Genomic DNA, 27,683 nt, shown 5'->3' on the forward strand with positions numbered 1-27,683 from the left:
AACAGGAATCATTATGTACCAAAAAAAAGAAAAGAAAAACAGGAATCGCTATGGAATAACTATATATATGCCGTTCTTATTCCCGAACGAGCGCAACCCTTTTAACTGAGTGAAACGGGAAACGCATGTCAACTTCCTCTCCGCTCTATTCTTCCATCGTGATTACTGTTTTTTTACCGAACGAGGGCAACCCTTTTAACTGAGTGAAACGGGAAACGCATGTCAACTTCCTTTTCTTCCATGGTTTTATCACACCCTCGCTGTTATCGTATTGGCATCTTTCGAATAAAATATAGAATTCTCTCCTTCGCTCCTCTCTCTCCTCTCTCTCCTCTCCCTACCTCTCTCTCTATAAATGTCCCTGCCCTCTAACCTGTGGAAGGCTTTCCCCTGTCCCTGTCCTTGGGGTTTCTGATCGGAGAAAAGAGAGAAGGAAAGGAGACACCATCCCTTCCCAAAGTCTCCAGGAACCCAAGAAACAACTACACCAAAACCTCTATAGAGAAGTAGAGAGACAGAGAGCGAGAGAAATTTTTCGCTTCCTTCGTACTTTCTTTTCCCATTTCGGGGGTATAATTGAAACCTCGGTGATCTCCTCCTTTAATCCCTCGATCGCTCCCTTCCATTTCCCCTTTCCCCAAAATCATAGCCCTCCCTTTTCTCCCCTTTTCCTCTCCCTCCCCCAAATCTCCTCTCTAGGGTTTCTCTTCTTGCTTGATTGCTTGATTTTGGTCTCTTCGTCTGGGGTTTGGCCTCTTTGATCGCCACCAGGACGAGGGTTCAGTGCCTGGATTGGGTGATAGGCTTGGAGATTGGATCATGAGCCATCTCGGAGGTATTCAGTTTGCGTAGCTGGCTCTTGTTTTGTCCTTTTGATCGTGTGCTGTGACATGGTAGTGGTTTTCCGGGCCATGGAAGAAGACTGCACTTTAAAATTCTGGTGGGTTTTACTCCGATTCTGGTACTTCTGCTGCTGGTATTACTGTGACTGAGCTTCTTTGAGCATTTCTTGGTGTTTTGGGTGGTGGAAGCCGAGTGCTGGATTTCTGTGCAAAACCACGGACAGATATCTCGAGATTCCTTTTGGGTTCACAGTCCATAATAGGGAGTTTATAGTCGGCAAATTTCCTTTAGAATTTGCTTTCGGTTCCATTTTTCGTCTGGTGTTTATCCCCTTGAATGATTTTAGCTAACTGCTGTTGTGCAACGTGGGCTGTGACCCCGGCGTGCTGAATTTTTGTGCCAAACGGTGCGTGAGTTTCGTGAGACTTCTATTTGGGTTCTCTTGGTAACAAGTTCACGGATTTAGCATTTATCTGGAGAATTTGTTGCCGGGCTCATTTATTGCTTGCCATCTGCAGCAAAGTCTGGCCAGCTTCTACTTGGCTTGGAGGTTTTCAGTTCTCCTTTGGTTGGTTAGGGCGGTGAATTGTGGCACATGGAAATAGAACAGTTTTGAAGCTGGAAATGAGTGTAGGACTATGGTGCATGGACAAGTGCATGGTTGGTGGTCCGTTCCCTTACTGGAACAGCTGTACTGGAAACTAAGACGATTAGAAGTTCTGGGGGTTATTGTGCAATGTCTCGCTGCTTCCCCTTTCCGCCGCCAGGATATGAAAAGAAGCCAAGGAGTGATGACATAGATTTCCTAGCAAAGGTTCATCCTTTATGATACCTTGTCATCATTTCTTTGGCTGTTCTCTTATTTAGTTTCCATTGCTTGTTAACTATCCTTTACTGATACTTATACTAGTATAATAGTTAAGATTTGATGCAGCAAAGATGCATTATCAATTTATGCTAATTATAATCTTAATTACTATATAACATTGGATTATTAGATTAAATTTTTGCAGCTATAAAGGACATAGCAACCTAGAGCACAGAGAGCTTGATATCAAGGAACTTCTATAAATTATTCCATGAATTACAGTATGTGATTTTCATGCATGTGCCTGCATGTTTTGGTGATTTGCATATATTTCACGTTCTATCTGTGCGGTTAAACAAACTTTGCAGGTTGATAAATTACCAAAATGCTTGACATTTTGCTGGAGATGCTGAGCATTTAGAACTTCTCATACTTTTCTTTGATTGATCGCGGACAATTTTAGTTGCGATTCTTTTGTAGGTTTCTGTGTTTGATTAGTTCTTGTGAATCCCACATCTTGTCTTTCCATATCGTATCCTTACGAGACTTAGCATCTACCCTCTTGAATACTGTTTCCTAATTCTTGACATCTTCATCCTCATCTTATCTCTTCATGCTTTAATCCATAACTATTAGATATGATGTCTGTTCGAACCCATGCCTTATAAAGTTATGTAATAGAAAACCTAAGAAATATGCACATGGGAAGAAATGCAAGGTAGTGGTTCCATGATAATATTGCTTTCTGTTAATTGTTGAAACTTTCATGCCTCGTGTCAATTAGGTGCAAAATCCATTTGTCTTCACTTTTGTGACATCTCTGATAACTCAGCATTCTGCATCTCCAAGACATGGTTAGCCAGTACTCTATTAAGCCAACTCTCGAAAATTAAGTGTACACTCTCAGTGACGAGAGAAAAGTTGAAGGAGTTAACAATAACATCATATTCTATTACTTAAACCACTATGGCAATATTTTCCCTGAGAAGTGTATGGACCGTTAGAGTGAGTTATACTATTGTTGAAGCTGTAAATTCCATTCTTATAGCTGTGAGGGAACTCCTTTGCCAAAACCTTAGTCTATGTAATAGTTGTTGAATCTCTCAGCCAAGTCTTTCTTGTCATGAAGTTGTAATAGATTGTAAATCTGGATGCTCTCTTCTGCTTGGTCAACTATCTTAAAGTTTGTCAATATTATTTAGTCATGGTTCATCATGTTCAGCTGCCAAATTTTGTTGATTTTTGCTATCACTAATATGGAATCAATAAGTTTGGCTATCAATGTATTCTTGGTTTCCTGGCTGTTTACCTGCCAAATTTTGTTGATTTTGTAATCACTAATTTAAAATCAGTAAGTTTGGCTGTCAACATGTTCTTGGTTCCCCATCTTTAGGTTTCCCAGGTTTAGGTTCTTGCCTTTGGTTGTGTTTATTATCATTATCCATTGATCTTCATAAAGCTTAGATTTTCAAGCACTTGAACTGACAATTATTTTGGAAATGTCAAATAGAGTAGCAGATTAGAGAGACTAATAGTCTCTTTAAATTAGTTTAGTAATGTGTTTGTAATCATGTCCATTTCTTTTATACATTTTCTTGTCCAGAGAACTTATAGTCCAAAATATTGTACATTTTGGGAGCATATTTACCTTTTAGATCATTGATTTAATGGACTTACCTTACAGGTTCACGAAAATTCTCCTTATTTGGATTTCTGTCATGCTATCATGTAAATAGATGTGATCGATCTTGTAGGCAGTGGAAGGAAACTTAAAGAGATTAGGATATTCTTTCTAATGCAATTGAGCTTTAATGAACAAGATTAAGAAATTCTTCCTAATCTGTATTTATGGAGATTTAATGAACAAGAAGAGAGCTAATTATTTCTTTTACAGAGCTAATTATTTCTTTTATAGACAAGTTCCATAATAGCCTCTTTTGTCAAAGCAGTTCATACACAAATGGTATAAATCTCAGTACTGGGCCGGATCTTGGTTTGATTCTGGGATAGTATGGTACCAAGATAGCATGGTACAGATCAAGACATACCAAAATAACCTATAATAACAAGAAGAAAAATATCGTGAAAAGAGAAAAATTGTGGCCAAGGCTGTCTAGTGTGTCCAAACACGACATACTAGGAGGGAGTGGGATAGACTAGGATGTCTCAGTTCAATAGAACTGGTGTCTTGAAGGTGTCCCAGATATCGGTTTCTTGTAGGAATGGTACAAAATAGATGGCACCTATGCCATTCTAGAGGGACTTAAATCCTTGTTCTTATTGTATCCTTTACCAATGCTCAACTTCATCAATTTAATTCTTTCCTTATGTTCAAGGTGTCTTTTGCAGATAAATTTTCATATTCTTACCTTTTTTGGAGCTTAATTTATTTTTAGGAACCTTAAAGACTCCATCTTTTACTTGCCATCATATGCCTATTCTTGACCATAATCTCCATCACTATCTATCACATCTTAGAATGTTTTTTAAAGAAGAGGGTGAGCCTTGGCGTAACAGTAAGGTTGCTCCATTATGATATGGAGGTCATAGGTTCAAAACATGGAATGAACCTTTTGATGTGTGGGGCTAAGGCTGCAGACATCTAGCCCTCCCTAGACTTCGCATTGGCTGGAGTGTTGTACATAGAGCTGCCTTTTCTATGATGTTCATGATGTGCTTACTAATGGATATAGCCTGCTATGCTCATGAAAATTGCCATAAGGCCCATAACAGCATATTGGGACAAGTGAGAAATCCAATTCCTTTCTCAAATGTGTGGAAGAGTAAACTTTTTGGTTTTCACTACCCATTCCTTTAGGTGCTTCATTAATTTTGCATATTGTGAAAACTTAGAACCTCACCAGAAAAGGCTGGTCGGAAGGTGTTATTTGTATTTTTTGGTCCTGTATAAGTATCCACGATCTACTTAGTGTATAATGATATAGATTAAACACATGCCTACACAAGCTCTCACATACTCTTTTCGTTTAAGCCTTGACATCTTCACCAAGATAAGGGTAGAAATCCATTCAAATCTAATCACAAGTACCACAAGTGCAATCACAAACACCACCAACCCGTCGTCAGCCTAAATGGGCTCGTGCTTCAATGTCCCTTGGTCTACATGGCCATAAATCAGGTCTGTTTTGATCTATTTGCAATGCCCAGAACCTCGCCCAAAAAAGCTAGCAGGAAGATGTTATTTAGATTCCTTGGCCCTAAAAACATCCAAGATTTGCCTGTGCACAGTTGATGTGAGACTAAATGCACGTCTGCACTAGTTTTTATGTGGACGCGTGTTTAGTCCTACATCAGCTATGCATTGGATTGATCTTGGTCACTTATACAAGGTTAGGGAAGCCAAATAATACCTTCTGCTAGCTTTTTTGGGTGAGATCTCGAGTTGTTAGAAATAGTATCATAGTGGATTTGGTTCATGGTCCATGTGGAAGACCCTTAGCTAGCCACAAGCTGATCATGGTATTTGTGATTGGACTTGAATGGATTTGCTTCCTTAGTCGGCAAGGACACTAGGGCTTAAACACCGGGGCGGGCGGGCGGGCGGGCGGGCGGGCGGGCGGGGGGGGGGGGGGGTTGACGAGGGTATATTTTTAGTTTAACATCAACGGTGTACTAGGTAGATTGTAGGTACTTATACAGGGCCAAGGATCCTTAGTAAGGCCTTCTGGCTTGCCTTTTTGGGTGTGGTTCTACTTATTACACATTTAATCAAAATAGTAAATCCAAATTGTATGGGTTTAGCCTTGTTTATATTATATTCACAAGTGGCTTGGGAGTGAAATTCTTTAGGGGTTTGACGAGGAAACACTAACATCATTATGATGAATGATTTCTAAGAAGTTATTTCTGGATAGTGTCAGCAGAAAATTTAGGAGAACTCACCGGATAGAGGTAACTGTGCAGATTTATAAATTAGCTTAATATCCACAGCCTGTTTTTTCCCTTTTCTCAACATATGTTAGCAAAGCATGCCACAGTCTGGGTTTTTCTAAATCACGCATATGTTATATTTGTTGATCAAGGGCCATGGATTGAAAATTAGTGTTGTCAAATTGAATATACTTTAGGTTCTGGTGCCTAGCTGTATCTTTTCAGGCTTTTGGTAGATGGTACATAAACGTGAACATGTATGAGGAATGAATTTGGATTGATAAATAATGTTAACATATTGTTGTGTTCTGTATTATCATTTTAGGCTCTTCTCTGCTGGCAGATACAAATATTTTTCCTTATTGAGATGTGATGCATTTTCTACCTAATTTTGAACTTCTTATCCAAATTTTAGCAATGCTACTAGAATGAGAAGTCTGTTTGAAATGGTGAGGGGATTGCAAGCGGGAACAACTTAATTAAATATTATTTCAATAATTATGATACTGAAGTTGTAACCGGTCTGTGAAACTTGCCTGATTTATTCATCTACCTATTTGCTTTTTGACGAAAAAAAATTGGGTTGGTTAGTTTATTGGTAACTAAGTTTCACCCTCAATTTTTTTGGAACATTGAGTTTTGGTTTAATGTTGGTATACAAACTTAATTTTCTTTATCCTGAGAGGTTTAGTTTTTTGAGGTCATTTTAGTGTTCCCCATCTTTTTGCTGAAGTTACAGAATCAGAACTAGATTCCAGGATATTTTCCTTTTTCTCCTTTTCTCTAATCAAAAGATGGGTGAGTAAATAGATGGCTAGAGATGTGTGCACAATCTTCATTCTTCTGGTTATTTTTTGCCTAGTATTAAAAAGCATGGCAAGTTTTCTGTTTCCATGAAACCTCAATGTCCTTTGACCATATTATAGCTCATGCAAACTTTCACAGAAATGCTGATAGAAGTTTACTTGTAACTGTCTGCTGCTCATTGAAACTTGGGTTTGCACAGAGATATAGTTGCAAATTAACCTACTCGAAATTTTCTTACCATCCTATAATGGTTAAATTGCACTATGAAAAGTGGGTAAAACACATGCATCCTTTATAGCTATTGAAAGTATCATTGAGGAGGTAGATGATCTTGCTGATTGCGAGATTAGTGCTTACCATTTGCTTAGGAATTCAAATTCATATTGACATGTTATTCTGCCAAGCTTTATGGCATCAGGGTTGCAAATGACCTGAGCTTGGTTTGGTAACTGAGGAGGCTGGCCCATGAAAAATTATGGATTCTTGTGTAAGGTGGTTGTTATACAAGAAAGGGTTGGGGTCAAAGAAGATCAATTTTCAGCAAAACTAGGGATGTCAAAGAGTTGAGCTTAGGCTCTGCTGAAGCCTCACATTAGATTATCCACTGTGCCCCCAAGTGCTCTGGTTGGTCAGAATAAGACCAAGCATAATCTGAGTGCAAGCCTGGTAAGCCAAACATCAATAGATCAGATTTAAATTAATCACTAATAGACCTCCGAGAAAGTATCTCCTTTTACTTGCTAGAATTTTGTTAACAATTTTCTTGGGAATTTCCGGCTTAGAAAAGTTTTTCAATCATTTTCATGACTGGTATGATATAGGCATAGCTGTATATGCATAAAAATAGTGTACATACAGGCTCCAGCCGTTCATGCATACATATATATGTGCCACTCAAACAAATGCATGCATGCAGCTGTAAGTATAATCATTAATTATGCCATTATTACCTTGTATTCATTGATTTTAGTTTTGCATTAACTTTGCAATTTTAACTAAATATTTGTCATTTTGTCTCTTTATAGTTTAAATTGCATGGGAATAAAAGGAAGGGTATTGATGTACTTTTGGTGCTACATATTAATCTCTTTTGTCCTATTGGCTTTTGCACAAGAAAAAAAATTATTTAAAATGGACCAAACCAGAATCCTTTTCACAAGCATATTTGATGGAGGTCAGTTAAGGCATGGATCAAAAGAGGCCTGAACATACATATAATCTAAGGTGATGCTTGGCTATTTAAAAGGTTTAAAATTGAAAACCAAACCTAATTCTAGTGCATGGGGCCTAGTTATTACCCCAAGCTTTTTTATTTTCCCTTTTTCCCCCCTACTAACTTTAATGGTGCTTGACAGTGCTGACGGTAGGTCATCTTGGAAACTAGTTGATGCAAACAAAATACTTGGGAAAAATAAAGAGATCAACATTCATACTTCCTCGAGAATGAGCACAGGTTTTACATAATGTCTTGATAAAAATACGTATAAGGTTTACCGTTTACGTACTATTTTCTCTCCCTAAACTTGTTTCCTATAAAGGATGGGTGAGGCTCACCAGGATGCAATTAAAGAAATCTGTTGGTATAAGTCAAGAAAGTGTCTTTTTTATTATATGTATTCATTTTTTACTGCTCTCTAATGACACATACAGGGCAGGATGCTGAATTCTTATTCATTATTTCTTTTGACACTGTTGACTGTTGCAGTAGCTTATCAATTTATTCACTATGTTAGAAGATCAGCAAGGCCTTTGTCTTTCCAGGTACCATTAAGGGGTCACTATATATTTGAGGTGCTCAATATCATGTCTCCAAGTGGTCATGTAGCTATCTATAGGTTCCTGTTCAACCTTATATTTTATGAGATGGGTCACTTGCTCATGATCTGACCCTAATTAGCAAGAACTCTGGGGGGTTAATTCCATGTAGCAGACATCATCTTTTGATAAAACAGTTAGGCTGGTGTTCCAAACTGAAGGTGTAAGGTTCTCAAATACTTTTGAAGGCATTAACAATTGAGGTTTGTCTGTATTCATTACTAGTGAAATCATCAAATGAGTTGATAGAGCACATCCAATTGTCATATATTGTGTCACAGCTATTTGATATTTACTGTGATTTAGTAAACAGCAAGTCTTCTTTCTTTACCAGATTATTTGTTATCTCCAGGCCCCATTTCATCAATCTCTTGTTTACTTAAAAAGCACACTGGGAAAAATATACAACTGCACCCTATTGTAGAAAGGAGTTCGGAAAATTGATGTTCCAGCACTGTGCTTAACTACATCTCAATAGTCCTATTTGAACCAATTAATCTTGTTGTTTTTGGTTGTTTTTTGTAAGTAGGATGTGCGGTGACAGCCCTTGGCGATCGCCATGTTTACATAGTCCTATTTGAACCTAAGAATCTTGTCGTTTTAGGTTGTTTGTTGTAAATAGGATGCATGGTGATAGCCGTTGGTGATCCTTCAAAAGTTCTGGTATAGTATTATGGGCACATTATGCAAGTGTCCAAGGTGCTTCCACAATGAGTGTCCCTTATAACCACTTTCTATGTAGAGATGAGTAAAATCCTTGTCAGGGTTTTTACGATAGTTGCGCTTTACGAGCTGCACAAGGGAAGTGTCTTGTGTCTTACAATGAAAAAACTTGGTGCTTAGTAACCTAGAAACAAAGAAATTTTTCAATGAATATGCAAAATAAAGTTAGCTTTACATTAGTGAAATAAGTTTTCTACCTCTATGTTGGGTTTTTTTTGGATGGATGGATTTGCAATGATCCAAAATGATGTCTGGGTGAAGGACTACTACATCTATTATCTAATAAGTTCAAAGAGAGGACAGCTAAATCTTTGACACTGTTTCTACTTGGTTTCATTTGATATGTACTAGGAACTTGTTTACAGTTCTAGATTTTCCAAGAAGTAAGATCATTGAGATCAGTGGACTTTTTGAGCCTCATATTTAGAGAGGGTTGTAATTTTTTTGAAAGTGATTTATGCTTCCCTCTCTGGTCAAATTTTAATTAACCCTGAGTTGAATTTAATTTTCCAGGAGAAGCGCAAAGATAAGAAGCATAAAAAGGAGAAGAGGGACAAGGAAAAGAGAGAAGGTAAAGAAAGAAAGGACAAGGACAGAAGCAGAGATAAGCACAAGGAGAATAAGAATCGTAAGGAAAAGCACAAGGAGAAGAAAAGGGATAAAGACAGGGACAAGGGGAAGAGTGCATCTGCAGATGATAAAAAAATTGAAGAACGGACCAAAGGTCACATTGAACAGAAGCTTGGGGATGGCAGCCGGAAGGCTGAAGAAGTCAAAAATTCTAAATTTACAGAGGAATTTAGCAGAAGGATCAAAGATGAAGGGGCAGCAGACAGATTGCCTGAGAACTTTGCCGGTTCCATTCAAAATGAGACCGAAGGCTTTGGTGCTTCAATTGCCTCGAAGAAGGATAAAGCTAACAGAAATGAAATGGCTGCAAACTGCATTGCGAAAGAGCCAAGAAGAGATGATGCTTTGGGCCAACCAGTGGAAATGGATCCAGACAAAAAGATTGAGGGGGAGGAAAAAGCGAAAGATAAGTATGAAATGCTCGCAAACCTCATTAGTAAAGAGCAAAGAAGAAATGATGAGATGGGCCGAGCAGTGGAGAAAGATGCAGAAAAAATTGTGGAAGCAAAGGAGAAGGTGAAAGGCAGGCATGGAATGGTTGCGTACCTCTTCTGTAAAGAGCAAAGAAGAGATGATGGGATGGGCCAACCGGTCAAGAAGGATACAAACAAAAAAATTGAAGGGAAGGAGAAGGCAAAAGATGATGCAGACAAAAAGATTGAACGGAAGGAGAAGGTAACAGACAGGGAAGCTTACGTTGGCGAGGGAGGCAAACTCAAGGATAGAGATCACAAGAAGAGACCCAAACGACAGGACAAAGACAGACATAAGGAGAAGGAAAAAGTCGGGGAGAGAAAAAGGGAGAAAGGTGAACACAAACATAAAGCACATGGTAAAACAAGAGACAGTGGAAAAATGGATCAGATAGAAAATCTAATCATCAAGCCCTCAGTCCCTCAGAAAGACAATGAAAAGTGTGCTGGTACTGATGGAACTATCAAGAAGAGGAAAGACTTCGAGATAAATGGGTTTTATGGTGAGTATTTGATCCTTGACCTGTGATCATGCTGTCTATTGATTCTATAGAAATCATTTGAAATTTTTTATAAATTGAAACTTCGACTGGCAGTGCTTGTTTTTTTATGTTTTTTTCATTTGTCATGTGGGTACAGAAATTGATGGGCTCCCTAATAAGCTTCCGAGACCAGCGTCTTCCTCACGCCTGCATGTTGAGAATGGAAGAACATTGGAGTCATACAATGTTGCTATGGGTTATTCTTTCGTCAAACATGAAACCACAAATAACATCAACGCTGAAAGAGTTCTAGACAGTAAGGAATGCAAGATAAATGGCGTCGTAGGACTGCCACCATCTACGGTTGACATAAGGCCTTCAGTTTCTGTATTTACCAGTCAGAATGGCAAACCTTCTGTAAAACCACCTCACCCAGATGCCAAGTTTCTTAGCCAAATATACTCCATTCCAAAAATGGTGGAATGGCCTGAATATGATAACCAGGACTGGCTGTTTCACAGTGATCCTCTTCGGCCAAAGCCTAAGGCAAGTTTCAAGGCTGAAGAGACACCTCAGATGTGGGCCAAGGGACAGCGAATCGAGTCGACAGATGTTTTTGCTCTGCCCTATGTCATTCCTTACTGATATTGGACAAGATCTTCGTACCACCTGGCAATGCTGATTTATGAGACACCTGTTGAAGGTGCGACAGCATCATGAAACTGATGGAAGCATTTTTCTTGCTGCAATCTCTTGTTACTGTGCTCCTCTTGTTTCAGGTATGAGCTCAGACTTGTTGCGGTGTGTAATACATGGTAGTGCATCACAGCTATAAATGATGTCTGTTCCCATTCATTGTGTGCTCCCAAACAATAGATTGGTGCATAATATGCTGGACTTGGATCCAACAGGTTCTCCGTACCTAATTTGAGTTCATTTAGATAATGAGGTACAAAAAACTAGTTCATTGGAGGTCCAAAGTCCACAGCATGGTACGGGAAAAGTTGGTAGAGCATACACCCATATTTAGTCATATAGTTTGTAATCTTAACAGATGTCTTTGCTGCAGTACTGCAATTTTGATTTGTGTCATGTAAATCTTCTCTTATAACAAGAAATGTACAATAGAGGGAAAAAAAAGGAAAAAGAGGCCATTATGATTTATTCATACTTTTTTCATACTTGGTCAACTTATGCATTATGAATACGTGGAGTACCTGTACGCGTGGGGGTGTCCACATTTGAGAAGCAGCTTACATGCTACTTCCAGCAGCTGATAAAAACAAAATGAAAGGTTGTGAGAAGCACGTGCAGGAGAAATTATTAGGTGGATTAGGTCCACTGTGGATCTAAGATGAAATTATTGCAGAGAGATTTATTTCACTATAGGATGAACTTATTAGGTGGATTCAGTTCGCCCTAAATCTTTTGTGATTCTGATCCACCTAATAATTTCTCCACATTGTAGTGGTAAGCAAGGGGGCGAGTCACTGTAGCAGTGGAAAAGGTAGCGACCAAGGACTTGGGTGTCGTCCAAAGTTCTACTGTTGGAATGGTCCTGACCAGAGTAAAGGTCTAAAAAATTATTATGGGCTAGGATGTTTGTCTCCAATTGTAGAACTTTGGCTGCTGGAGATCATACTCTTGTTACAGTTCTACTGACATTGTCCGCATTAGAGAATCAAATGTGGATATCGTACTCCTCGTAGTTGAGCAAGGTGTCTGAGGGATCTCCCTTCTCATATCAGATATCATTTGGCTTGTGGAGGTCTGAGGTGCAATTCCATTCGTGAGTTGAGATGAACCGAAGTTTGTTGGACTATGTAGTTGGCATTTGGATTAGAAGTCAATTGTGAGCTCTGATCAACTATATCTAAAATGGCAAATTTAAAAATTCTGTTATTTCGAACATCTTCAATCTGCTAGTCTTTCAATCAAAAAAGTGATGGCAGATGATTTTGACGAGGCGCTTCTCAAGTGGTTCGTTCCACAGTGGGTTATAGTTTTCTGGTGAGCAGGGAATGAGGATGCTAGCTAGATGCTGGCTGGTTGCACTTTCTTGGCAATTGAGCGTCGGAGCTTTTTTTTTTTTTGGCTTTAAAAAAGGGGAAGGGGGCGGGGAGGAAGGGACAAGCCTATCCCCACATAGCAGCCTCCACCCCACCAGGAGAATATTCGATGCTAGCAGAAATGACCGTATGTTAGGCACTCCGGCCGGTTTTACTCATACCCTCCCCATCCGTGGGTCCGGCTCGGTTACCTCTTTGGGCTCCGGCATGAATACACGTATGAGTACGTCACACTTAACACCACCAAGGCTACCAACAGAGCGATACGTCCTTCCAAACTCCGTGTCCGAGTAGGGAGCATTCGATCTCTACAATTTAATCTTGCAGAGCTTTGGACGGCATCAAATTGGCAATCTCCTGTCAAACAATGCATGTTTCGCACGAAACTGAATTAATGACCGTCGTCACTTCATTGGACAAATGGTACATGAGGCTATTATCATAGCTGCTTGGAAATGGCTTAACCAGTTGTGCCGGATGTCCCCAGAGCTCTTATGAGCCTGTGTAGGCACGAGAATATCTCACGTCGGGGTGGCAATCGGATCGCTTCAAACCAGATATAGATCAGGTCAAATATAAGATAGATTTTAAATATGTTATTCTGAACTCCGCTTGTTTATTTAACATATCAAAAATCCAAACAGATACTAGGTCATTTGTTAAACATGTAATCTAACTCAATTTACAATTGAAACAAGAAATGGGTTAAACGGTTAAGCATTGCTATTTTTTATCAGAAGGGTTTGTGCAGGTGTGAGGATACATCATGAGGCAACATGATTTTTTATGGAGAGACAGAGGTCCGTAGAGGTGTTACTGCCATATTAAACTAACTACAGATATTTTTTATGGTGTCAACTAAGAATTTTCTTTCGATATCCAAGTGATACATAAACACAAGTGTTAGCTTGCAAAAAATATTGTGTGAGCAATTCACTGCTTCTGCAGTAGATGATGCATGAGCTCAATCAGCATACAAGGGTGCACATGTTGGCATTAAAATTCCAAAAAAAAAGGGTTGTAATTTAGACCTATTAAACTTGGCAATCAGACCCTATCTAGATTTGTAGAGGTTTGAGTTGTGACCCAAACTGGAACCCTTTTAGATAAGTATTAAGTCCAAGTATAAAACCCTAATTTTATTATTTTATTTAACGGATCAAAAATTCAGACCGAGACTTGATTTTTTGTTAATAGGTAATCTAACACAATCTACAGTAGGTTGAAACAAGTTAAACAGGTTAAATGGTTAAGCATTGCCATCTTCTCATCAGGAGGGCTTATGCGAGTGTGAGGATATATCATGAGGCAACATGGTTTTTTATGGAGAGACAGGTCTGTAGAGGTGCTACTATCATATCAAACTGACTATAAATATATTTCATAGTGTCAACTAGGAATTTTATTTCAATATCCGGGTGATACATGAATATGTGTTAGCTTGCAAAAAATATTGCATGGGCAATTCACTGCTCCTGCAGTAGATGATGCATGAGCTCAATCAGCATACAAGGGTGCACATGTTAGCATTAAAGTTCCAAAAGAATATTAGGGTTGTAACTTAGACCTATTAAACTTGGTAGTTTGAGCTGAGACCCAAACTAGAACCCCAGACTTTTAGATAAGTAATGGGTCTGGTCAATAGATGATCCAACCTTTTTAGGCATGATTTGATTTATTGGTTTAGAATCATGGATTGGGTTTGAAAAATGATCTATTTGGTTGTAGGTTTATGTCATTGTTTCTTACATGATCTAGGATCAATTTGACATGATCTAGTCCAGATCAAATATTGGATGGTCTATCATTTTTTGATTAGATCTAACCCAAAACTCGATACTTACAAATTTATCATTCATAGGTTTGTAAGTTAGATGCTACAGCTAGCAGTTTGTAAGTTGAACTCATAGTGATGATTTAAACCAAATCCTAGGCAATGACAATAGTGTTAACAATAATGATATTAGTGTTAATAATATGCACTAAAACTCTCTTTTAGCTTTTTCCATATATTAATTTTTGTAACTATTAGCTACCCTAAGAAATGTAGAATGAATTATATGGATATTTTAATGAAAATAAATATAATAAATAATGTATAATTCTTGTATATTACATCATACTCGAACTCGATATGGTTTGGATGACTCAAAGGGTCAAAAAAATTCTATAGGCAACTGAACATGAGCGGCAAATGATAAGATTCTATATCTAAAACTATGATCAGATAAAAATTTGATTAACTCATGATCATGATTATCTTGATCCAAATCAAGCTTAGTTACATGCCTATTTTATATTAATCATGTCAAAGCCAAAAAGTCCAAGCAGGAATTGGGTCTTGGATATGGGTTGGATTGGATGTAGCCTTATGGATGGGGTCAATTATGTATCCTTTTAAGCCCTCCTTTTTATTAAACAAGTAAACCATGTTTAATATATGGGTTGAAGAAGGTCAGTTGTGTTAAGCAGTTTTAAACAGGTTAAATGACTTTTAAACAGAATAAGTGAACTCAGTGAGTTAAATATGTCTTAAAGAGATGGGTCACGTGTTTTGATGCAACTATTAAATAGATTAAAATAAGTTAAATGGATTAGAACTTTAAAGATGAACCGACTTTTTTTTTTAAAATAAAAAAAAAGTTAGGTTTGGTGGATCCATGTACAATTTAGATTTGTTTATGCCAAACTTGAATCAACTTAAAGTGGATGTTTAGATGGAAATCTTGTCATAAATTGTTGCCTCTAATTCAAATCACTAATTACTTGTACATTAATTAATGATTCTTGATCATCGAGACTAATCAAATAAAGTGAGGATCCCCTCCACTTTAGAGTTAGATTGCAGAGAGTCAGTTAGTCAATCATGGCCGTCCATGGAACTATAACAAAGAAAGAAATCAGCTCCTTGATGCACGGATGGAATATTGTGTGTTATCGTGATGCTACATTCTGAGCGGGAAAGCACGATCGAACGGCCCATATCAATTCTCCGGCCGGGCCGCCTTAATACCATCCATACTATAAATTTTGGAATTTTACCCCCGCCCCTCGTCTCCCCTCGTTTTCCCATTTCTCCATCACCTCATGGCGTCCGGTACCCCAACAAAACCCAGGAGACGAAGAGCCAAGAAATCGAAAAACGAACCCCTTTCCCCCCCTCCAATCTCCTTCCTCGGTACAAACCCTAGCTCCCATCCTCGTCCCTCTCCTGTTCTCCTTCTTCTATCTCTTATCTTCTGACGCCATTTCTTGATCTCTCTTCTCCATTCATTTCCAGCTCCGGACTGGCCCAAAGGGCTCCTCGAAGCTTCTTCTCGTGGAGATCTCCCTGTTCTCAAGCGTACTCTCCGACCTCTCTAGGGTTCCTTCTTTTGGTCAGGATTCGATCTTTTGATCTCTTTTTATTTTTGTCACCCTCTCCCTATACTGATGCAGAGGCGGCAAGAATGCCCGACGATAGAAGGGGTCTAGCCGCAACCATCCGAGATGTGAAGAACGAACTCGGCCGCGGAGCTTTCCATTTAGCTGCCATCGGCGGGCAAAAGGAAGTGTGCAAGTATTTGGTTGAGGAGATCAAACTCGACATTAACTCTCTCTCCGACAAAGGTTTTCTTCTTCTTCCTTTTCTTCCTTCTTCTTCTTGAGCGGAAAATTTTGTATTCTTGATTTGATCTTCTGGTATATTGATTGCTCGTTATCATGATGCGAATTCTTGCGTGCTCAAGAATTCGCCTCTCTGGACTTTGCATTTCTTTTTCAATAATCCTTCCTTTTCAGATGAAACTCCAATTTACCTGGCAACTTTATATGGAAAGCATGAGACCGCCACCTATCTTTTTCATCACGGCGCCAATCCTGCTATACAGAACAAATCGGGGATAACTCCTCTGCACCATGCCACGGGAAAGGGTTCTTGAATTTTCCTTCCTGGTCTTGGCGAAATACCTGTTATGGAAATTAAAAGGGGTATTTAACTTTGCGGATTTTATTTTCATATGCATCATAAGCTTTCCTTTTTCTATATGATTACTTAAGTTGATAGATTCTTAGATATAATTCCTTTTTCATGTACTTGTGAATTTTTGTTTCCATCCATATTTTGGTGGACATTAGCTATAGTAATCACTTAAAATAGTTGTTCATTGGCAATTTCCATCCATCTCTTGAATTTATTTTTCTATTATAATCTCGATCACATACATCACTTAAATTATCAGTGGTCTTAAAATGCATAATAATAGTGGCAATGATTCTAATTGTGCAATTATATAATTATTGATGAACTCTGTTCCACAAGCATCTTTATGTTGTGTGTATTTAGCCCCAGGCTTTGTTTTGGCCTGCTGTACTTGTAGTGTTGTCTCAGAAGCAGTAATATTGCATCTTGATTCTTTTCTTTAATTGTGGTCTTCATGTTGACATGATATTTTCTCCTCTTTTCCTTTTAATGATCATTCAAGCTGCCTAAACTGCAATTATGTTTTATTTTATTTTCTTTATGGGCTTCACATCTAGGTTTCCAGAAAGTTTATTTAGAACGAATGATTAGTGGAGTAAAAGATATTGGGCCTTTGAGCCTATTTAAATTTTGCAGATTTAAGGCTGACACTTGCTTTAAGATCTTGTTCTAAATAAAATGTCTGGTGAAGAGTACAGACAAGTGGTTTGATACAGACGCCAGAACCTGTGGCAGATATTGCTTCTTTGGTAACAACTGGTAATTATAACTTATTGTTTAATATAGCTTGTATAGAGATGGCATCCATACTGAATTTCTTATATATAGTGCAGAAGATGGACAACTACCTCTTGAAGGTACAAGGAAGTCAAATCTGAATCACATGCCCTTAATCTTGGTTCTCATAGATGCAGCGGATCTTTTGGATTGATATAGGGTAAGAAAATTATGTAAATAATGGATGGGGGACGAAGAGATGAAAGAGCAAGGAGATCGGGAATATAAAGGATAGGAAAAAGAGGAACACCAACACAATCAAGAAGAAAGGTAAAGAAAATTTTACATACAAATTTCAGACATGCATTTACTAACTTGTTATGTGTATGACTGGTGGACATTCAGTAAATATTTGACAAAAATCTAGCTACATATGCTTCACTTTCCATTAATAATCTGATCAGATTACTTGTACAACTAAGGGAAATTGGTGAAAGAACAAGCAAGTGGATGAGTTGAATGCACATGCCTCGATTAGTATAAATCTAAATTTCTATAATAGAAATTAATATGATTATCTTAAAACTCAAATTTTATTAAGAATGCAAAACTGCTTTTTTGGAGTTATGAATGTGAGGACACATCCATGTACGTGCATACTTGTGACATACAACATACACAAGCATAGGTATGTATTTGCTATATGTTTACAGACATATGCATGTATTTATTTGATCTTTATCTGAGACTTTGATTCAAATACCGTCTATTTAACAGTTGAATGTTAATTTTGCAAAGCACATCAGGCTATCATGAGAATTAGCGATGGCCAAAGGTTTTATATTCTATGTACAAAAGATGTTCATTACATGTGTGGGGCCTCAAAGATAGGCTCAATTGCAAAAAAGAAAAAAAGAAAAAAAGTTGGCGGGGGAGAGAGGGTGGTGGTAGTTTAAGAGAGCAAGCCCAAAAGCCTCATGCTTGAAACAAACTGGAAAAAACTAAAGATTTAACATTAGATGGTTAAGCATTTTTTTGATATAATGTTTTCCTTGAGAATGTCATAACAGTTCATTAAGCATTGAAGTTTGCAGTTTGGCAGTTAATAGAATATTATATTTACATTCTAAGGGCTATCTATAGTTTTACATGTTGAATAATATATCATAAATAATATTTGACTTGTGAAAATATATTTCTCTAGATTTGGAATGCCGAAACCATAAGAAAATTGGAAAATGAAGAGGGGAAAAGTTTTTTTTACCAAACTGCCAAGATTGCTTTATTGATAGAAGTACAAATCAAGCCATATTGGGTCTGCAATGACATGGCTAACCTGTTAACCTACCTTGACCCACTTATATCAAATCTGGCATATTAGTCTGATACTTACCCAATTAATCTATTGACCAATGTCAACCCACTAATTTAACATCTATTCAATCTATCGCTATACATGATATCCAATAAACGCAACTTTTCGTGTATAGTTGTTAGTGTCCACACACGGTTAAGCATGTTGGTGTAGAATCACATTCAAGTTTGGGTCATAACTATATCCACCTGACCTATTCATTAAATGGGTCAATCACATCAAGCAGGTCAAGTCTATAAACTTGAAAACTGCCCATTTGCTGAACTGGTTAGCTGGGCCAATTTGTCTATGTCCCAAACCTGCTAATGACATATCAAAACATGCTAATGTGATCCCATGTTGGCAAATTGGTTGAATGATTGCAACCCTTATAAACATGTATAAAACTAAATTCTACTATTTACTTGCAAAACTTCAAATAACTAACAACATCATGTTAGTCAACATTATCTTCCTAAGAGCTTTGAAATATCTATTGGGGATTGATTTTGTTATTACCATATGAATCGACTGTTTAACTTTCTAACTTACTTTGGTCATGCAGGTCCACATAAATTTTTTCTGTGTTCTCTTATCCAAGTAAAGTGCATCTTGATCTTTTCAGTGAGGCTTTGTCAGAACATACATTTCTGCCTAGTTGCCACAATTAAGCTCGAAGAAAGTCGAATCTCAATTGTATTAGCACCTAAAATCTTATAGAATGAGTAATCTCAACTATAGCACAACTTTCTTTCTGCTTTATAAAGAATGGCTTTCTAGGAACTTATATTTTTGCTAATAAAAGTAAATAATAGACATATTTGTATAATGGATTCTTATGTTCTGCATATCATTGTGGAATACGTGCATATGAGCATGTCTATTGATTTTTTTCCCTGGTTTTGTAGTCTGTGGAGGCCATTTTGTTAGTACCAACTACATCAAGCACTATGCACATCGTAATGCATAAAGATGAGCTGTACTTATGTGAGTTCAGTCATGTTTGCTAGGTTTGTTAATCACATAATTCAATCATGCCATAATATTTATATTGTCTATTACAAATTTAAAACTTTCAGAAAAAATATATAATATAGTTCATATAAACTCCAAACTTCATTATTGGAGTGAAAATATACTTATGCTATACCTGCTGCATAGATTTATGCCTTGGCGTTAGATAATATTAAGGCGTTTCTCCCTTTGATTTTTTTAATTCTTGTATCTTTCTAGGATACTGTGACTTTTTATCTTTACTTATTTCAAGACAAATACATGTGGACCTCGAAGACTCTTGTGGAATGACTCCTCTGCATGTGGCTGCTGGTTGTGGACAAGAATCTACTACAAAGATTTTGTTGAGTCACAAAGCAGATTTAATGTTCTATGTTTCATTATCATCAACATGTCTTTGATGTTCGTTTCCATGGTCAAAATTCTTTTGCTTATTATGTGGACTATATCACCATCTCCAGTTTGAATCATCTAAATTTATATGCCTATAAGCAGCATATTTTTCATATGACTCAGGGAGACATCAGTGTTTGTAGATGATTGGAATGAATGGGGGATACATCATTTTTTTTTAAAGTGAGGATCACAATTCGCAAGACTTCAATCAATGCTCATGATAGAACAAGTGTACAATTGGATTGATCTATATGGCGTATTCTATCATGAATATATGTTTGTATGTCCACATAGATGTATATATGACTGTATGAATAGATACAAAATGGAGAGCTCAAGCAAACTAGATGAAATAACTTGGCAAAATTTTCTTACTCTACACTAGTTTACCACAAATTGTTTGTCACCATATCTTACTTCTCCATCATCATCTCTTTCCTCGCAAATGCAATTTAATGTTTTAAACCTTCATCCTCCTACATATTGAGAAATAATCTTCTTCACAACTGAGGTAGCTTTCAATTTTCACACATGTACTCCTAGTCCTAAAGCAGGGTTAAAGCTATTGTCGGAGAAAGTCAATTAAGTGCATTGGAATTGAGGTGGATGAAGGTAAACGAATTGTAGTTTAGAGATTATGCTCATTTGGCAACAGAAGGATGTTGACTTTCCAAAAGAGCATTTTTGGTGCTAGTATGCTTTTTGGGGTCAGTGTCCTCCTATAATTGATGGCAGTGTTGTCATCTTGAGATTGAATTTGAAATCAAGTCCCTATCCAAGTGCTTACAAGTTATAATATTTGGACCTTAAAGATGAAACATGAAGGTCCGTGGCAAATTTATAGTTTGTAGGTCATTTTGCAGAAAAGTAGATGTAGCACAAATGGCATGAGTTATCAAACTTGTCTAGACAGAAAGAAGTTCTGGTAAGTCTTTCAGATCAGATATGGTATTTTTTGTCCGATGTGGTAATTTCTCTTTGGGGCTTACTTCTGTTACCATCTTGCCTGTTTTTGCTACTACATATGTAACGAGTCATGTGGAAAGACCCGATATATGCAGCATGGGTAGTTCTTGTACCTTACACGTTATTCTACAGCAGAAGATCTTTGTTATATTTTAGTTTTGTTGGAGGTATTAGTCATTTTTTTTTACTTCAACTTGCTTCTACATTTCCAGCCCAAGAAGGTTTCGCACAGTGGCTTTACACCAATGATGATGTCTGTACTTGCTGACTCACTGCAATGCATGGAGGAACTGATCAAGGCAAACGAGCTTGTTGGCCATATGTGCTTTAATATCTCATAGTGAGCTCATTTCTGGTTTTTGACTGAGGTATAATTGAAAAATCATCTACCATTGATTGGGATCATTGTTTGTTTCTATGAAATTTCTTGCTGATGCTGGATTACAGGCTTCATGGGGTTTGACTGATGATATATCCAGCAAATCTTCTTTAGACAAATCTGATTGGTATGCAGCAATCACACAGCAGTTTCCAGAATTTGCAAATTAATACCTTTTGCTACATCTACTTTTGCGTGTACATTTTTCATCTTTATTTCTTGTGATTGATATTTAAGGCCTAGAAAGAAAATGTCCACCATGTAGCAGAATGGAAGTTCTTTGCTGATCCATTGAGCTTTGATATTACTTATCTAAACAGCATGAAGATGATTATATGAAAGTAAGCCTGGATCTTTCATCATCTAAATGACCATAATGTTCACTTAGGAGTGACCACAAAGAAATTCAGCAAATAAAGGAATTCATAAGATCTGCTGTTCTTAAGATCTTCATTGAAAAAAAATGGAGAATTTCACACCTTTGGCCTGGCAGCAGCCTGCTTTCTAATCAGGTGGCTCAGAGAAGCCCTATTAAAGAATCGCTTGGCTCATGAAATTTCTCAAACAAATTACAAAATGTGGTAGGACCACAAAAAACAAAATTTATCAGGGAGAGCAAAGAGAGCTCTCACTTCTGAGATGCGAAGAATTCTTCAAAACAATTTATTATGTATTCTGTTCATGTAGGCAGGCGCTGATGTGAATGGTAATATTTTCATTGGAGTAACTCCCGTAGGATTGTCAGCTCGTGGTGGCTTGACTGAGATTATCGAATGCTTACCGAAAGCTGGGGCTGATGCATATATACCTAATATAGTAAGTGCTCATATCTTTGCCTTGTTTATTTTTCTGGCGGTTTTTGGCTCTCTAGAATTCTTAGATTGGCTTAGCAGAAGCCCCAGAAGCAAACGTGGTGATGAACTTCATATTGACAACAAAGTAAATACTAGTATGCCACACTGCTATGCTGTAGCTTTGATGTCCTGCTTTCTCTTTGATTGATCCTCAGAATGTCCATTCTATGAACTTTACAATGCACGTGGGAACTTTCTCGTTTTATATTGTCATCTCACGAACTTAGCAGCAAAAAGGGTTTCTACAACAAATGGATGTCATGTACAGCATACCATGAGGTGGTGTAAAAGGTAATGGTAGTTATTGACTCTATGAAAAACTGGTGTGTGGTGTCAATTGATGGAACGAAGTCAGCATCATTATTGTCAAAAACTCAAGTGCCAAGAACAATACTAGTGATTCCTTCTGCCCCGCCCTTTTCCCTTTTACTCCTGCAACTCCCTTGTGCTTGAATACCAGCAGAATACTAACATGTTGGGAAACATTGTTGTGCTGTACAGAGTGTAAGATGATGTTGCATGCCTTGTGAAACTCATCTTTCTCTTTTCTTGTTCTTTTGCTCCGTAAATTTCAAGATGGGCTGATGAAGCCAATTGAAATTGCTGCAGTTTTTGGTAAACGACAAGATGTTGAAATACTTTTTCCTTCAACATCCCCCATTTCAAGTGTGCCAGACTGGAGCATTGATGGAATTATTATTGATCTAAAATTGAAAGTTCCCAAACAACTGGTGTGCAATCCTGAATCCCAGAAAAAAAACTCTACGTTGTTGCCCCACTGCCCCCTACGGACAATCCCAGGAAAAAAGATAGAGAGAGAAAGAAGAAAAGAAAACCACTAGTATATCTCTCATATGTATTATTATCTTACAGATTTCATTCTGAAATACTTGATGCATGCATCAAGGTCTCATTTATATTTACAAAACTGAATACCTGCTTCAGGAAATGGTTACTATTTAAGATTTATGATGTCAAATCTTCAGTGCCAGATTACATCAAATTTGCATAAATTATTGAAACTGAAAAAGGAAGAACTGAAAATTGATCTTTTTCTACCAATTCAATATTCTTTACTATTTTGAATGCTTACATTTGCAGAAAAGGGACTAGAAAGGAGCAAAAGTTCTATTATTTAACTGAGGTCAAAGAAAATTATACATCTATACAGTCTGAACTAGTATTACCTGGATATGTAGCAGTCGGAGTTACAGAATTTCAAGTGCCCAACATAATAGCTTGTGAAAATTTAATTGGAGGCTTTCAAGAAACAGTACTTTATAAAACTCTGGATAACACAAGTTGTTTGTGATTGTATATTCTTATTTCTACAATAAACATGTACAGAATCAACGCGATGCGATTATTACTATTAGTGTCTTAATAATGTTGTCAAATTGCTTATTTTTGGCTGTACAGTTACATATTCATAGCAAAGTTGTGCAGAACCCTGCTGTGGAATACTAATTGCAGAGTTCTGATTCACATGTCAGTAGGAATGCTATGATGGTTTTAGAGAGACATGAATGCATTTTGGGGAATCATGTGTATTTGCTGCTTTCCTAGAAATCTTCCACAGCAAGGGTTTCAAAACTATAGTTCTAGATGTGATGCAAGATAGGTCTTACTGTTGGGTTTAGGTAGTGGTCAATTTTGCATAATATTATTGCCTTTTATTTGTTATTTCATTGAAAATTTTGTTGAAATTCTTCTAATTGTTCTAGTTTTGTTCACATACTTGTTCCATTTTGTTATACCATATGAATCGACTGTTTAACTTTCTAACTTACTTTGGTCATGTAGGTCCACTTAAATTTTTTCTCTGTTCTCTTATCCAAGTAAAGTGCATCTTGATCTTTTCAGTGAGGCTTTGTCAGGACGTACATTTTTGCCTAGTTCCCACAATTAGGCTCGAAGAAAGTCAAATCTCAATTGTATTAGCACCTAAAATCTTATGGAATGAGTAATCTCAACTTAAGCACAACTTTCTTTCTGCTTTATAAAGAATGGCTTTCCAGGAACTTATATTTTTGCTAATAAAAGTAAATAATAGACATATTTGTATAATGGATTCTTATGTTCTGCATATCATTGTGGAATACGTGCATATGAGTATGTCTATTGATTTGTCCCCTGGTTTTGTAGTCTGTGGAGGCCATTTTGTTAGTACCGACTACATCTAGCACTATGCACATCGTAATGCATAAAGATGAGCTTTACTTATGTGAGTTCAGTCATGTTTGCTAGGTTTGTTAATCACATAATTCAATCATGCCATAATATTTACATTGTCTATTACAAATTTCAAACTTTCAGAAAAAGTATATAATATACTTCATATGAACTCCAAACTTCATTATTGGAGTGAAAATATACTTATGCTATACTTGCTGCATAGATTTATGCCTTGGTGGTAGATAATATTAAGGCGTTTCTCCCTTTGATTTTTTTTATTCTTGTATCTGTTTAGGATACTGTGACTTTTTGTGCTTACTTATTTCAAGACAAATACATGTGGACCTCGAAGACTCTTGTGGAATGACTCCTTTGCATGTGGCTGCTGGTTGTGGACAAGAATCTACTACAAAGATTTTGTTGAATCACAAAGCAGATTTAATGTTCTATGTTTCATTATCATCAGCATGTCTTAGATGTTCGTTTCCATGGTCAAAATTCTTTTGCTTATTATGTGGACTTTATCACTATCTCCAGTATGAATCGTCAAAATTTATATGCTTATAAGCAGCATATTTCTCATATGACTCAGGGAGACATCAGTGTCTGTAGATGATTGGAATGAATGGGGGATACATCATTTTTTTTTAAAGTGAGGATCTCAAGACTTCAATCAATGCTCATGATAGAACAAGTGTACAATTGGATTGATCTATATGGCGTATGGTATCATGAATATATGTTTGTATGTCCGCATAGATGTATATATGACTGTATGAATAGATACAAAATGGAGAACTCAAGCAAACTAGATGAAATAACTTGGCAAAATTTTCTTACTCTACACCAGTTTACTACAAATTGTTTGTCACCATATCTTACTTCTGCATCATCATCTCTTTCGTCGAAAATGCAATTTAATGTTTTAAACCTTCATCCTCCTACATTTTGGGAAATAATCTTCTTCACAACTGAGGTAGCTTTCAATTTTCACACTTGTACTCCTAGTCCTAAAGCAGGGTTAAAGCTATAGTTTGAGAAAGTCAATTAAGTGCATTGGAATTGAGGTGGATGAAGGCAAATGAATTGTAGTTTAGAGATTATGCTCATTTGGCAACAGAAGGATGTTGACTTTCCAAAAGAGCATTTTTGGTGCTAGTATGCTTTTTGGGGTCAGTGTTCTCCGATAATTGATGGCAGTGTTGTCATCTTGAGATTGAATTTGAAAATCAAGTCCCTATCCAAGTGCTTACAAGTTATAATATTTGGACCTTAAAGATGAAACATGAAGGTCTGTGGCAAATTTATAGTCTGTAGTTCATTTGGCAGAAAAGTGTGGCCCGTCACAGCAGGTCAACATGGATGAACGCGTGCAACATCTGAGGCTGGAGGCAAGTTTCATACTTTTTTGTCTGTTAAAGCTCAAGAGAATCGGAAGGTTGACATACATGATGATTGAACTACTAATAAAAGCATGTATTTGTTATGCACATGTGATTCAAATCATTGAAAAGCTTACCATACAAGCTTTTTAGTGTGTCATGATCAAATTTGAGCTTGTGTCGAGGTAATAGGTGCAAGTAATTAAAGTTTGAACATATTTGGAGCAAGTTCAGGGTCTGGTACAGCAAACAACTATGTTGGCTTTAACTTTAACATGGATTTCTTTATTTGACCCAATGGAACTAACTTAAGTTCATGTTTTGATTGGATATATCTCCTATCCCTTTATGGAATCCAATACAAGTATAGTGGGACAGGTTTATTAATTCAATCGGTGACAGGTGATTTTAATAATTCAACTCAAGGTTTTTTATTTCTTTTCCTTTTTTCCCTTCTTTTCTTTCTTCTTTTCAGCTCAATATAATGAGAATGACAAATTCATGAAGATACAATTGATATTCTTGTATTTTTTTGAATTAAATGAAGTATCAGACTTTTCATTAAAATTACTAGATGAGGCATCACATGCCTCCTCAATTTATTCTTCTTCATTTACCTAATTCATTATTCTACTCTTTCTATAGATCTTTGCAATGATGATATCAGATTTCATAACTTTTGCATAAATTGGTACTATTAGGTTGGACCTCATATATAAGGATGAAATAAGTTAAAGCATTCCGAGGGCTTTATCATGAATAGAAGATAAGGGTAAGGCCAAGTGCTTCGCTAATGGGAATTCTACAGAGTGTGGTACAACAAGACTCTGCTGAGGCTACTAGCAGAAAATATTGTGAGCTCTCGTAGTAATTTAACTTTGTTTGGTAGTTGTTTCCTTGTATGACTTTCCTTTCATGAATTCCTTGTGTGAGCTATAATTGTCCAAGTTCTTTGTTTCCATGTGCCTTTGCGATTATTATCATTTAATCATCGATTTAATTTTGGTTGACTCATCATTTGATCAAGTATCTTGGTTGATATTTGGTTGATGAGTGGTGCAAACAGTTCAAATTACTCATGGCATAATCCTCTTGCTTGAATGAATTTCTGAACAAAAATAAGATGGCGAGAACAAACTGGAAGACCAACATTACCAAGCTTGCTAACAAACAGTAATTTCTCCGCACCCAAAAAGAAAGTACAATTTCTCAGATTAGCATGAATCTTGCAGTATTGCAAGTGGCTGATAGAATGGGGGGGTATTATTGGTTCCTCCTGATAGATAGTCAGGGTAGCACAAATGGCATGAGTTATCTAACTTGTCTAGACAGAAAGAAGTTCTGGTAAGTCTTTCAGATCAGATATGGTATTTTTTGTCCTATGTGGTAATTTCTCTTTGGGGCTTACTTCTGTTACCATCTTGCCTGTTTTTGCTATTACATCTTTAACGAGTTATGTGGAAAGAAATGATATATGCAGCATGGTGTAGTTCTTGTACCTTACAAGTTATTCTACAACAGAAGATCTTTGTTATATTTTAGTTTTGTTGGAGGTATTAGTCAAATTTTTTTACTTCAACTTGCTTCTACATTTCCAGCCCAAGAAGGCTTCGCACAATGGCTTTACACCATTGATGATGTCTGTTCTTGCTCACTCACTGCAATGCATGGAGGAACTGATTGAGGTAAACAAGCTTGTCGGCCATATGTGCTTTAATATCTCATAGTGAGCTCATTTCTGGTTTTTGACTGAGGTATAATTGAAAAATCATGTACCATTGATTGGGATCATTGTTTGTTTCTATGAAATTTCTTGCTGACGCTGGATTACAGGCTTCATGGGGTTTGACTGATGATATATCCAGCAAATCTTCTTTAGACAAATCTGATTGGTATGCAGCAGTCACACAGCAGTTTCCAGAATTTGCAAATTAATACCTTTGG

At 37.0% G+C, this 27,683-nt stretch overlaps 2 protein-coding genes across 11 annotated transcripts in view; both read left to right on the forward strand.

The window, feature by feature from the left end:
- Nucleotides 1-267: 267 nt before the first annotated feature.
- LOC103714120 (uncharacterized) lies at nt 268-11,636 on the forward strand. The gene is made up of 3 exons (XM_039119878.3): nt 268-1,657; nt 9,401-10,493; nt 10,630-11,636. Exons 1-3 carry the CDS (start codon nt 1,580-1,582, stop codon nt 11,115-11,117), a joined length of 1,659 nt encoding a protein of 552 aa, XP_038975806.3. The 5' UTR covers nt 268-1,579; the 3' UTR covers nt 11,118-11,636.
- LOC113463187 (uncharacterized) overlaps nt 11,111-27,683 on the forward strand; it is a 39,127-nt gene continuing 22,554 nt past the window's right edge. For 8 of the 10 annotated variants that reach the window (XM_089930068.1, XM_089930069.1, XM_089930070.1 and 5 more), the window contains exons 1-7: nt 11,111-11,251; nt 17,139-17,261; nt 17,336-17,549; nt 21,162-21,669; nt 22,016-22,144; nt 27,338-27,424; nt 27,573-27,631. In XM_089930068.1, coding sequence (XP_089786194.1) covers nt 21,664-21,669; nt 22,016-22,144; nt 27,338-27,424; nt 27,573-27,631 — 281 coding nt within the window. In that variant the 5' untranslated portion in view covers nt 11,111-11,251; nt 17,139-17,261; nt 17,336-17,549; nt 21,162-21,663. The remainder of the gene's footprint in view (nt 11,252-17,138; nt 17,262-17,335; nt 17,550-21,161; nt 21,670-22,015; nt 22,145-27,337; nt 27,425-27,572; nt 27,632-27,683) is intronic. The other 2 variants (XM_089930065.1, XM_089930066.1) reach the window with 2 other exon arrangements.

Source organism: Phoenix dactylifera, chromosome 4, assembly GCF_051530095.1.
Source record: "Phoenix dactylifera cultivar Ajwa chromosome 4, Ajwa_hap1_PhDact_Kaust_v1.1, whole genome shotgun sequence".
NCBI classification, from domain to species: Eukaryota; Viridiplantae; Streptophyta; class Magnoliopsida; order Arecales; family Arecaceae; genus Phoenix; species Phoenix dactylifera.

Coding starts and splice junctions, on each gene's coding strand:
- LOC103714120 (XM_039119878.3), top strand. CDS start 1,580: ATGTCTCGCTGCTTCCCCTTTCCGCCGCCAGGATATGAAAAGAAGCCA. Junction 1,658..9,400: donor ACATAGATTTCCTAGCAAAG/GTTCATCCTTTA, acceptor TTAATTTTCCAG/GAGAAGCGCAAAGATAAGAA. Junction 10,494..10,629: donor CGAGATAAATGGGTTTTATG/GTGAGTATTTGA, acceptor ATGTGGGTACAG/AAATTGATGGGCTCCCTAAT.